This window comes from Spermophilus citellus (genome assembly GCF_964194105.1).
Source record: "Spermophilus citellus genome assembly, chromosome: 2".
Lineage (NCBI taxonomy): Eukaryota > Metazoa > Chordata > Mammalia > Rodentia > Sciuridae > Spermophilus > Spermophilus citellus.
The window spans coordinates 54,393,667-54,407,086 of NC_138183.1; the positions used below are offsets into that span (position 1 = coordinate 54,393,667).

General features: G+C 32.3%; 1 protein-coding gene across 3 annotated transcripts in view; it reads right to left on the minus strand.

The window, feature by feature from the left end:
- CNTLN (centlein) overlaps positions 1-13,420 on the minus strand; it is a 332,078-nt gene that overhangs the window by 153,665 nt on the left and 164,993 nt on the right. For all 3 annotated transcript variants that reach the window (XM_081278288.1, XM_081278287.1, XM_081278289.1), the window contains exons 11-12: positions 10,420-10,541; positions 8,938-9,057 (exon numbers count right to left, since the gene is read on the minus strand). In XM_081278288.1, the coding sequence (XP_081134414.1) occupies positions 8,938-9,057; positions 10,420-10,541 (242 nt within the window). The remainder of the gene's footprint in view (positions 1-8,937; positions 9,058-10,419; positions 10,542-13,420) is intronic.

Sequence of the window (13,420 nt, forward strand, 5' to 3'; positions counted from 1 at the left end):
TTTACTTGAACTATTTGGAATAGGTAAATCCCCAGAGGGATAAAAAAAAAATGTGGAGCCAAACAACTGGGGCAAGGGGAAAATGGGGAGATGTGAATGATGGACTTAATGGGTATGAGGTCTCCTTTGGCAGTGATGAAATGCTTTGGAATTAAACATCATGGATGCATAACATAGTGAATGCACAAATGTTACTGAATTGTATGCTTTAAAATAAAATTAACATGTAATTCATATAGTTCTAACAATTATCCAGAAATAAATTTGCTTTTCAAAATATGCCACCATTGGCAAATAGGCTTTTCTAAGAATTTTATTTCCCCCTTGTTAGAGAAATATAATTCCTATAATCTTCATTTTGACATAGCAAACAAAAAAATTTTTTTTTTTGATTGAGAAAACCAAGAGTCTCACTCTGCTAGGGGGAAAAATGATTAAACTTTCCTAAGATAATATTCTAATTTTATTTCCTTAAGCAATTATTATTAAATTTTATAAAATATTCTTTGAAACTACGGCCTGCATATTTTTAACATTTACCCCAAAAGAGAAGAAAGTACTCCAATCTGTGCTAGGCCATTGATCAGAAGATTCATTAAAATAAAGACAATTATATCTAATTAAAATATAGAGGGCAAAATTTTCCATTTCTCTAAAATCAAATTGAAGGGTTTTTTTTTTGTGTGTGGGAATTTTAAATACCTTTACCAATGACCCCAGCCCTAACTGCATCCACTGAGGATTTTACTAATCAGGAAATTGTCAACTAGGAAAAATATCAGTAACTCTTATACAGTTATACTTATTTTTAGACATAAAACAAAAGTGAAAGCATGGATAGTTAAAAAAAAGAAAGTTTTACTTCAAGTATGTTGTATAAAGAATTTAGACTTTAAGACTAAAAGATACAATAGGTTTTCAAATGAGGAGAACCATGCTTAGAATTGTTTGTTGCTTGAGTGTATGTGCTATTAATGGAACCCAAGATCATGGGTATGTTAAGCATGTGCTACATGCCTAGTCCCTCAGAATTGTATTTTAAAAGATCACTTTGCAGAGTTGGATTTGAGGGGATAGGGCAGTTGTAGGTATTCAAATTTTACTCTAGGAGATCAGGGAAGAAATAATGGGGGTTTGAATAAGGTATTAAGAATAAGATGAAAAGAAATAGATATATTCTAGAAGTACTGGTGGTGTGGAATGTTAAGACATATATGGGTTTTAATGAGGAGGTTGGAAAGAATGATAAAACAATTTTAGTACCCTAGGTATCTTGTTTGAGCAAAAGTTATGGAGATGTAAAGTGCTAGATAAGGAGTAAATGTGTAGGAAAAGATCATGAATTTGTTGCAGACATGTTGTTATCTGGGTAAGACATCAAAGGGGAAATGTTTTATAGACATTTGGATATACTGAGCTAATTCAAAAACAGGGTTTTATGCTAGAATTGTAGATTTGAGAGTCAAATAACAACGAATGCTAACTTAAATCACAGAATAGATGAAACTGTCTTAAAGAAAACAGAGACTGTCTACCACAATCCAAAAATACTTTATCAAAAAGTAGCTGATTTCTGGGGGAGGAGATGACACAGGAGGATGTGAAGAAATGGCCAGAAATTCACAGAACAAAATAAGAAGATAATGGTGTCAGAGTTTTAATGGGAAAAAAAAAATGTTTTAAAGAGAGTAAGATCAGCCCTGTTAACAGCAATGAGAATTTGAAGATGTGAAGTACCTTTTGGTTAACTCCTGGTTATTGACTGGTTTGCCTAGATTTCTCTGCTCTAGATTTAATTATTCTTAATAAATAAGATTCTGTTTGTTGATTGCTATGAACCAATTTAAATTACATAAAAAATCATATATTGAAGCACAAATCTCTAATGTTATGGTGTTTGGAGATGGGGACTTTAAAAGGTAAATTGGATTATGTGGAGTCTTTGTGCTATTATGAGTGGCTTTTTGAGAAAGAAAGAGAGCAAACTCTCTGATTATGATAACAGAGAAAAGGTAGTCATCTACAAATCAAGAGGCAGGCCATTCTGAGGGAATCTAATCCATCTGCACCTTGATCTTGGACCACTCAGCTTTCAGAACTGTGAGAAAAAAAAATGTCTAATATTTAAATGACTCCGTCTATGGCATTTAGTTTTAGCAGTCTGATCTGCTAAGGAATTAAAAAATTCACAGTTCTCAATTTTTTATTCCCCATGCATATACTGAATTGTCTGTCTTTTCCTATAATATGGTTTAGAAATATTAGAGGTATACACTTTTATTTATTAAATAAATCATTATATCAGAACATGACAGGATAATGAAAAAAACAATTAATTAGGGTTTAGTTATTTTATTCTTTGTTGCTACCACAATCAGAATATGGATAAATGTCATAATGATAGTAACACTTGGACAAACATTTTATAAGTAGTTTTTTTTCATGCAACAGCAAAAGGGGATTTATTGAGGATCCAGTCCAGCGCGCTGGGGCTCCAGGCTCACTCAACAAGGGAGAGCGGCCAAGAGCCCTGAGCAGGGGTTGAGCAGTGCTTAAGTACACTTTTTTTAGGGAGGGCAGGGGCTTTACATACATCACAGTCTCCTTTAACAAATCACCATACACCTCGGGAAAATCAAACAACAATTCCCAAACATGATTAGTACATTCATTGGCGGGAACAGGTCGGGCGGGAGTGATAGGTCAGTCCTAAGAAGGGGGGTACATTCAAGAAACTTCTCTAGTAACGAACTATAGAAATGATCCCTGAAAGTTTAGTCTAAGTAGTTTAAATTATGTATAGAATTTTATGGTATACATAAATAGGTAACTGAAGGCTGAAGGAAAATACGTATAACTTCTGAGAAAGGGCAATTAAATCGAGGATACGAAGATAAAAGATCTATTAATTAACCAATGAATTTCTCTAAGACTAGAGTAGTTAAAGAGAAAATATAAATTTTATACCTTCCAGTAAATATGTAAGAATCAATAGAGGCAAAGGAAAATTTTATATATCTTAATTTTCATTTGTATATTTTATTATCATACATAAATAGGCATCGCTTCTTAATTTTTGTGACTGCCCTAATTCAGGCTCTCATGATACAGATTTAAAGTATAACTTTAGCTAGTATCTCAGATATTAGTCTTTTCACATCTACTTTTTAATAGTAACTACCCTAAGTAATTATAATTATGCAATATTTATATTCCACTATATACTAAAGGAACAAATTGCCATAGTATATAGGATCTTATCAAGGTTCTTACATAGCCATTTAGCTCTGAGCTTGTAAGCAGTCAGTTCAAAGTGACATCATTTATCTTGAAACTTTGCTTCAGTTTTTTCCTACTCACAAATAGAAGAGAGCTTTCCCTGCTTTGTGTCACTACTATTCCCTGCTTTGTGTCACTACTATTCTTATGACACTTTGCTTGTCTTCTTTGCTAAGTTGTGCCCTGATAAAACAGGGTGACATATTATTTCTCTCTGTGACACTGTGCCCAGCAGAGTGTCCAGCTGAGGAATTTTATACAGGCAATTGACTAGTTAAGGAGACAAAAATTACCAAATCATTGTAAATTGCTATTTCATTTGGTCAAGAATCCAAAGGACACATGATGAATGTCATCATACCTAGGATCACTAGAGCAGGGACATGTAACTGTGGTTGACAATGTGCGGTGTATGATTTGCTGGACTGGAAAAATGTAATTTCTTGCTGCCACTTTTATAGTTTTATATCACTATTCTGAAAGAATACACACTTCTTTTTTTTCAAACAAACTTTCCCTATGTTGTCCATGCTAACTAACCTTAAACTCCTAGGCTCAAGCAATCCTCTCTGAGCCTCCCAAGTAGCTGGGACTACAGGTATGTGGCTTCATGCCTAGCCACAAATATTTTTATTCCAATGCAAAAATGTTAACACAAATTTAACTCTGTAGGTTCCTAAGTCTAATTTAGCATTGGTATGATAACATGCTCAACTGAGCAAGAAAGCAGAGTATGTTCACTGGCATTTCTGAAAGCTTTTCTTGGTTCTTACAATCTAGTACACAAAGGGTGGTTTCATCTCACTAGGTTGTGGCAGGTAGATTTTGAAATCATTACACTTCAGTAAACCTCTGTATATCCAGCCCCTACTTTAGTGTCTGGCTCTAAATTATAGTGTTCTATTATTGAATGAATGAAAAACTATATGAATATACTAAGGAAGCCAGGCAACTTATTAGTTCATGGATTGTTAATTTCTTCATCTTTTATTAAAATATAGTTGAAATAATACATAGATGTATTTCAAAAATCTAAATGAAGTACAGCAGGAACTATATTCCATGAAAAGTTTACAAGTCCTTAGAGTCCCATACTGTATAATAGTAACTAATACTTCTCACCATACTCAATACTTGAAAAAAACTACAATGTCAGCAGCAGCTTCATTCTTTTTTTTTTAAGAGAGAGAGACAGAGAGAGAGAGAGAGAGAATGTTTTTTAAATATTTATTTTTTAGTTTTCGGCAGACACAACATCTTTGTTTGTATGTGGTGCTGAGGATCGAACCCGGGCCGTACGCATGCCAGGCGAGCGCGCTACCGCTTGAGCCACATCCCCAGCCCAATAGCAGCTTCATTCTTTATAATCATGTTTTGTAAAGTATATTGTTTAATTAGATTCTTGAAAATTTCACAGCTAACTCAACTTTTAGATATATTTGGAAGCACAGTTAAAATGTGATTTAAAAGTAGTAGTAGCAGTATATCTTCTATTGTGGATTCTAGTCTTAAAAGATACTTAGGACAGCAGAAATCAAGTTCATATCATCCCTTAAAAACTCAAGGCTGAATGTTAAATTAAAGGGTAATATGTGACACAAAAATAAGACTTCTGAGTTTACAGAAAAACAAGTTGAAACTTCTGGTTCCTAACAAGAAAGAATAAATACATCTATTCCTACTAATTATATATATATAAACCCTAAAAATAATATGTTAAAAAATATGACTCTAAAAGGGACAGGCAAGAACAATAGAGAAGGAATCTCAGGAGTAGAGAACAACACTAGAAGAATAACTCACAGTAATGAGTTTCCTGGGTTTACTTCATTTTTTCACCCCAAATTAGGAACTAAAGAAATCCACAATCAGGCTGGGGTTGTGGCTCAGCAGTAGAGAGCTTGCCTAGCATGTGTGGGGCCCTGGGTTTGATCCTCAGCACCACATAAAAATAAATAAATAAAGGTATTGGGCCTAAGCACAATTAAAAATAAATAAATGAATAAATAAATAAATAGATGGATGGATAAATAAATAAATAAAAGAAGCCCACAATCCAGAAATGCTAATGGACACAAACAAACAAATCCTCAAGGAAAGCTTGCTCTCTTTAGCAAAGGACCAGTAAAAAATCAGATAAGCCAGAAAGAAATCTTGTTGATCTACCCTAATCCAGCCATAAACACTGGGGGAAAACAATTAGAAGTCCTGCACTCCAAGTTAATGAAAACAGAATAAGAATCCTAGACCTCTACTTACAACAAGTAGAAACCTCTTCAGTCTCCCTTCAATGCACTATCAGCAAAAGTCAAATTAGGAGGTTAGATTCCCACCCCTTACTAATACTAATAAGGTGACCCTTATGATGTCATGAGTCATGATGCCATCAGTAGCATGTTAAAATAAATATTTAAATAAGATCAAGATTCTTAACATAATATTCCAAAGTGCAGGAGACAGTTTTTAAAATCACTCATCAAACCAAGAACCAGGAAAATCACAACTTCAACTTTAACAATAAAAAACAACTATAATTGTTTTAATAACTAACCATTTTTATTGGGCAATTGATTTGAAAAGACTCAATCAAAGAACAGAGACAGCAAATAAGCACATAAAAAGACAATCAATACCATTAATCATTAGGGAAATGCAAATTAAAATCACAATGGGCTACTACTACATACCTATTTATTTTTAAAAATTAGTGACAACATCAAGAGTTGACAAGGATTTGACAGGTTCTGATACAGTTCTACTTATACTGATCATATGACCTAGCAATGCAACTCCTGAATATTTACCTTAAAGAATCAGAAAGTCATGCTCACACAAAACCTATGATAGCAGCTATATTCATTAATGCAAAATAAGCATACAAAAAAACCCTGGAAATGACCCAAATGTTGTTCAATGGAAAAAAAAAAACTGTAATAAACCTTTACAATGGAATACCATTTATCAATTAAAAGGAACAAACTGGATATACTAAACTGAATGAATCTCGAAGGCACTGTACTAAGCAAAAGAGGCCAGTCCTCTAAAAGTTGGTTTATATGATTCTATGCATAGGACTCTGAAAAAGGCAAAGCTACAGGAAGGGAGAACAAATCAGTGGTTCTCAAGTGTAGGGATGGTAGAATGACTGGACTACAAAGAGGCAGAACAAGAAAAAAGTTTCTGAAATATATTTGGCATCTTGATTGTGGTATTAGTTACTCAAGTGTTAAATGTGTTATAGTTGATAAAACTGCACAGTAAAAAAGCCAATTGTACTGAATATAAATTTGAGGGTAAAAAAAAGGGAAACAAAACATTCCTGCCCTTATCAGTATACAAACATCAATGAATAAAAGACTGAGGGTTTGCAAATATTGTTTGAACATACTTTTTTATATGAATTTTATTTTGACATCACATTTCATTAAGAATGTTTCATACTGAACATGTGGTTTATGAAGTACTTGCAAGTAGAACATTTGTCTAATGTTTTCTCATTTCATTCACCAAACAGAGTGCATGAGAGCAGAACTCAAACACATTTAGTTAACTGAATAAAGTTTCACAAAATAAACTTTCCCCAAGAAACTTCTACTAGACAACTTAAGGTTCATTCAATGCTTTATGAAAAAAGTCATTACTATATACTGAGACTGGTCTGAAAAATAACTCTTACAAATAACTATCACATTGACGAATTTAAAGAGATAAAAGGAAAACTTTCACGGTGTAATAATGACTCTTTGCATTGCATTCAAAGAGCTATTTCCAATGTAAAAACACTACCCAAGTGAACAGACTAGGATTTAAGAGCTCCCTAATTTTCCTTAAAAGGCCTTATTACTTTTTCTTTCTATTTTATTTCACTAATGAATAAAATAAACCCCAAAAGTATACTTATAATATCTGACTGAATTTTCTTGAATAGATCTCAAAACTAGTTAGATGAGGTCTCTCACTTAATTCACTTTAGCCAAAATTAACACTCAATTTTTGGAGACAGATAGATGGTCATTAAAGATTATCAGAGAATGTATTGACATGTGCCACCATATGTATGAACGTTGGAAATATTATGCTAAGTGAAAGAAACCAGCAACAAAAGAATCATGTATTTTATGATTGTATTAATATGAAATATCCAGAATAAGAAAATCCACAGACCCAGAACATAGGTTAATAAATAGTTACCTAGGTCTGGGAAAAGTGGATGGAAGTGTTAGGGGCACATCGGATAGCTTGTGTGAGGTTTTAACATTATTTTTTTGAAGACATGATGAAAATATTCTAAAATTAATTATAATGATAGATGGTGAACAACTCTTTGAATATAGCAAAAGCCACTGAAATATATCATTTGTATGGGTGAACTGTATGACTTCTGAGTTATATTTCAATTAAACTATTAAAAATATCAGAAAATGGGAATAAATATATACAGTTCATAAGATCATTTTCAAGACAAGAGACTTCATTATCAGCATCAAATACTGAGAGCTAATAGAAGATATTGTATGTTGAGGTAAATGGGAGTATGGATTTAAATGTGATATGCTCTTTTCCTCAAAGAGTATACTATTACATAGAAAAGGTTGTAATCATAAAAAGTTACAAGTTATAATATAGCGCATAAAACAAGTTTCTGATTTATAGCTAAGGAAAGTCAGTGACAATTATAATATGCCTGTGGCATATGCTGCTAAATTCTCGCAATCAAAAAGACATTCAGGCTTTCAAAAAGACCATATAGTCTGAGTGTTAAAAATTAACTCTAAATGATAAAATAGTTAAATAGCGAAAGAAGCTAATCATATTGTCTAACTCTTCTTTGTCTCAAAAAAAAAAAAAAACCTGCACACACAAAAAAATCTTTCTTTGCCAGGCTGAATATAATAGTCTGTGAATTATAAGATCAAGCAAGCAAACTGTATGTTTTCTAAAATATGAGTATCCTTCATCAAGTTTTATACTTAGGGCAGCTAAAAGACCTATGTGGAGGGATCAGCATTAAGCCCAAAGGACAGGCAGTGCAGAGCAAGAAAGAAAGCAATTCCCTCGTGTCTTTTGCAGGTCACTACCAAGGACCATGTTAGCAGATCCACACCAGACCCTTAACAGGCAGTTCTGCTGCTACCAGTAATTAGCTTGGACAGCTCTGGCTCCAAGAGTAGCAGCAAGGCTACACCATAATGAGCTCAGCTGGGATTAGCAGGACAGGGCAGGGAACCAAGAGAGCTCAGGCATTCTGCATTGCGTATGTATCTAGGAGATCAAACAAGGATGGCTGGCTAGGTTATCCCCTCTCCACCTCATTCCAAAAATGAAGCACGGCAGTGTCTAAAATACAGGCTAATGAAGAGCGACACCTCCAACAGATGAGAGCCACATTAATTAACACAATCCCTAGATCATATTATACAGTTTCTGTTAGAGCTAGCAAATGTGCAACTTGTTATTTCATAACACATGTGTGTGTGTGCGGGTGTGTATGTGCGTGTGTGTGTATGCAAAGCTAATCTTTTGTTGTTGTTATTTCTATTGGCACAATCCAGATTATTTCATTTAAAATTTATTAGGTATTTGTCTAGTATCTTTAAGTCACAAATAATGCCTCCCAAATGTTATATTGTAAAAATCAAAGCAAAACCAAAAACTCACTTTTGAATCATTAGTTCCTGGTTCTCCCTTTTGAAATATGCCAGTTCATTCCACACGGCATCAGAATCTTCTTGTCGAAGTTGTTGGGGATCTGCTCTCTTTATTTTTCTGATTTCAATCCTATTTTTAAAATAAAGTTGCTTTTTTCCTTAACATATTCAAAGTGCAATAAAAACTAAATAAAGTAAATTACATATTTCTTAAAATTTTTATGTATCTAAGACCAAATTTTGGATTTGTAATTCACACTCACTAACAGATAAATGTGATAAATTTCCTAGAACTGAAGTGTGTAGAAATTAAAATCCTGTATTCTAATTTCCTAAAGTTAAACTTCTACAGTGGAAAGCAAAATTTTAATCAGACACATGATATTCTTAGGTTTGTTCCTCTGATTCTAGTCCATTAGTAATGAAAAATACACTATAGAACTATAGCAGTCTCCAAAAAAAATAAATAAATAAACTATAAGTGATCACCTAGAGTTTGTTGCCACCCAATCTGAATGTGGTATACATGCCCTATCTTAGAACAAGATTTTAGTGATGAACATGTCAGAAAAGAGATTTCACTCTTACACTGAGGAGATGCTAAAACTTAGGACAAATCACTTTTTTGCTGTTACTGACACACAATACGAAACACTTTCCATTCGTCAAAGGAAAAAATTAGATGTGACAATTATCTACAAGTGATGCCAAATGTCCTTTACATTTTCATTTTCTGTACATAAAACAAACCCTTCATTTTTATTTTTAAAAAGTGCTGTACTGGCCAATTTAGAAACAGTATTTCTCTGCAGAGCAGACCAATGTGTATCATCAACATTGCCCTAAAGGATCCATCTCAGAAGATGAGAGGGTAGTAGATTTTCTGTACTCATTCAGTCCTTTGCCCTCTGTTAATACTGTTAACAGGGGAGCCACTTACGACTAACCAAGATCTGAACACCTGTTCAGAGCAATTGAACTGAGACCACCAATTCATTCAGATAAGCTGGAGAACAAACTGATGGATAGTAAAGATCTTCAAATTGCATACTAGGTTCAAGTAGTTTTAAGATAGTTAACTATATGTGTGAATTTCATATTTCTCTTGTCTTTCCATTAAAACTTAAACACTTTGGTGGTTATACACATTTTAAAGTATTTTATTCATTCAAAAGCAGGATTTCAAGCATATGAATATTAACTATTTTTGTATTAAATGTATGCTTTTATTTAGTTAGTCTATTAATTGTAAAAATACAATAATTCATAATCACCTACTACTAATGTCATCTGCAAATGAGGAAAATCTAAGTTATAGCTAGTACATTTCTCTACTTTCATTCATTATGTTCTCTATTTAAAAACTCACAATAAAAATTTGACTACCAAATAATTTCTTTAAAACCAAACAAAAGCCATTAAAACACCTATATAATGCTACTCCATTCCATTTAATATTTAGGGAAATGTCTTTATGAGCTATGTAACTCACATGCCACTGCCTTCTTCCCACTGTTTTAATTGCTCTTTTACTGCTCTGTAGTTGGTCTGTAACATCTGTAGCCTTTCCTTGCGTTTTTCATGGGCATCTCTTAGCTCATCATTTTCTTGGCTCTACAGAACACAAAAAAAGCAAGTATAAAAGTTTGATGAAAACACTGGTGTAATTTTTCAAAGAAAAAGTTACCAATTTAAATATGAAATTTGAAAGTCTATAATAATATGTAAATATGAATGCATTTGTAATAGTTATTTAAGTGAAGAAAGGAAAGAATTCCTCAAGTTGAAGATTTGGTTTGCTTGATAAATATAACCTACTCAACTACAGTTTTTTAAATTGCTAATGTAATTTCCAAATTCTGCTATGAAATTAGTTTCATTTTTTCCTTGTTAATTAATATACATATATCAGAAGGTCATTTAACACATTTTTATTTTTTTTTCTTTTTCACCAACAAAAGGATTTGACCCTACATAAAGTAAGAATATTTTGTTAAAATGTAGGGACATTAATCATAGTAGTAAGACCAATTCTTCAGGCCACAGAGCCATAAATTAATATAGAATAAAGCACAAGGATTACACAAAAGGAAGAAAATAAGGCTAGACTTATACAAAAAGTAGCATAATTTAATCTTTTCGGGTTCTACCATGAAGAACTGAAAGTGGAGAAATAGGCTTAGTGCTCTTGAGGTCATATAATAGACAGTTCAAACACTATTTTGTTATCTCAAAATCTAGCTTAAATAATTAGTCAACTAATTCTAACTATATTGTACATGAGATAAATTTTCATCAGATGTGACAAACTCGTCAAGGCTACATTCCTTGTCCTCAAAAGATGTATTCACATTACTTATTATTTGTGTTTTTTGAAGTAAACTTAATAAAGTTTCTTCCCTGTGAGAATTTCAATAATTTAGAAAACCTATTTGTATTTCTATATGAGTGAACTTTGATGCTTATTTGCTGGGAGAAACAGGTACTTGAGATGGGAAGCCTATGGTAACCAGGAAGATCAGAATTCCATTCTTGTTGTTTTTCTTGTTAGCTATATAATCTTAAGAACACTATTCAAACTAATTAAATTTCATTTCCTATAAAATAGAGGAAAGAAAAAAAAAGGCTTAAGTAGGCTGAGGCCCTGGCACTTGTGCCTGTCCTAGAGAGGCACAAAACTAAAGTTAGCCTCTTATCATTTCCTTTTCCCAGGTATAAAAAGTACTGTATTATTCCTTTAAAATTCACTATTTCCTTGACCATTTACCTCCCACGAATAAAGAAATACTACTTTATAATACAGTCTACCTCATTTTACTGTAATTCTAGTTGTCTTAGCAGTATGGTATTTTGTTGTTCTACCTTGAATATGCTCCTAGCAAAATTCTTCTATTAAGTAGTTATTAGGAACTTGAACTTGTATTTCTAGTACTGTTCAATAAACAATCTAAATGTCACTTTACTCATCAAACTAAAAACTTCTAATCTCAAGTAGGTGAATAAATCCTAAGTAAGTGAAATTTAGTTATATAGAAAACTAACAATAATGTTAATATCTTGTCATAGGTGACATAAGGTAATTATGTTTAGTGGGATTCCTTGAGAACTAAAAGTTTCATTAGGAATTTTAACACAATGTATTAGAAATATTAATAAAATAATTAAGTTTACAGATCATATTAGAAAAGAGTCATGTCAAAACAATTTTTAATAAATTCATAATTAAACTAAAATGATTACATCAAAGACTTTTAAAATAGCTGCTATAATTATTATTTATGGAATAAAAATTATTGGCTATAAACTTTCATCTTACAATGAATTTCTTTAAAAGTACTGCATATAAAGCCCAGTGTTTTAGGGATCATTTAGTTCTGTGTTAAACATCACTAAAAATTCTAAGAAAATGGAAACTTTAAGTTTGATCAAAAAGTGAAAATTAATATAATGAGACATCCAAATATTCTCAATTGCTATTCATGATTGATCCTCTGTTGAATTAATGAAATGAACTGAATTTCTAATTAGTATTGTCACTATTTCAGCACTTTTTAGTACTACCCCAGCTACTATTAATCACTGAATTTCTACCAATAGTTTTCCCTAATTCATCTCCTGAATCCATATATCATTTATGTTGTGTTAGGTTCTGTACTAGACATAACAAAGAATCAAATTACTGAATGCTACTATATCTGCTTCCCAAAGGTAAACTGTTCAATATTACCAAATAATTTTGGTTTTCTTACAATAATTCAAATAAGTGGTTCTTTTTATTATGCAGTGATTTTAGGAAAACAGTTTTATACATATGTTTTGTGCTTTAATTTTACTTTTTTTAAATGTATTATAACTAAAACCAGAGTGTTTATATAATTTTTATAAAATTAAAATCTAAACCATTAAAAATGAAAGTAGATTATTTATAAAACAATTTAACAGATGTAATTTACAATAATAATTCTTTTTAATTGGGGCTTCCTCCCAGAAGGGTGTGGTCAAAAAAAAAAAGGAGGAGGAAATAAATCATATAATTATTTGATATTCTGTTTTTAAACAAGGAATTCAAGAGACAGATGATAAGAGACTATATCTAAAATGCCACTGAATTGCTATACACTTACTGCCAAAATAAGGGATTTATAGATCTTTGAGAACAAATGGTTGAAGATCCTCTACTGTTGAATGGATATGTGGCTAATATGTCAATTTGCCAGATACTTGATTAAAACAGAATTTCTCCATCTTTCTGAATGAGAATAATATTTTAATGAATATACTGAATGCTATGGTTTGAGTGTGCCCATTGTGTGATATTAAGAAGGTGGAAACAATCTGACTATGGTGCTTATAGGTAGGAAGTTTGGAAGGTGCTTAAGATTAGACAAGATCATTAGGATGAAACCTCCGTGACTGAATCCCAGTCAGTGGCCATATAAGAAGAGGGAGAAAGAGCAGAAGAGAAACATACATATGCACATCCTGTCTCCTGC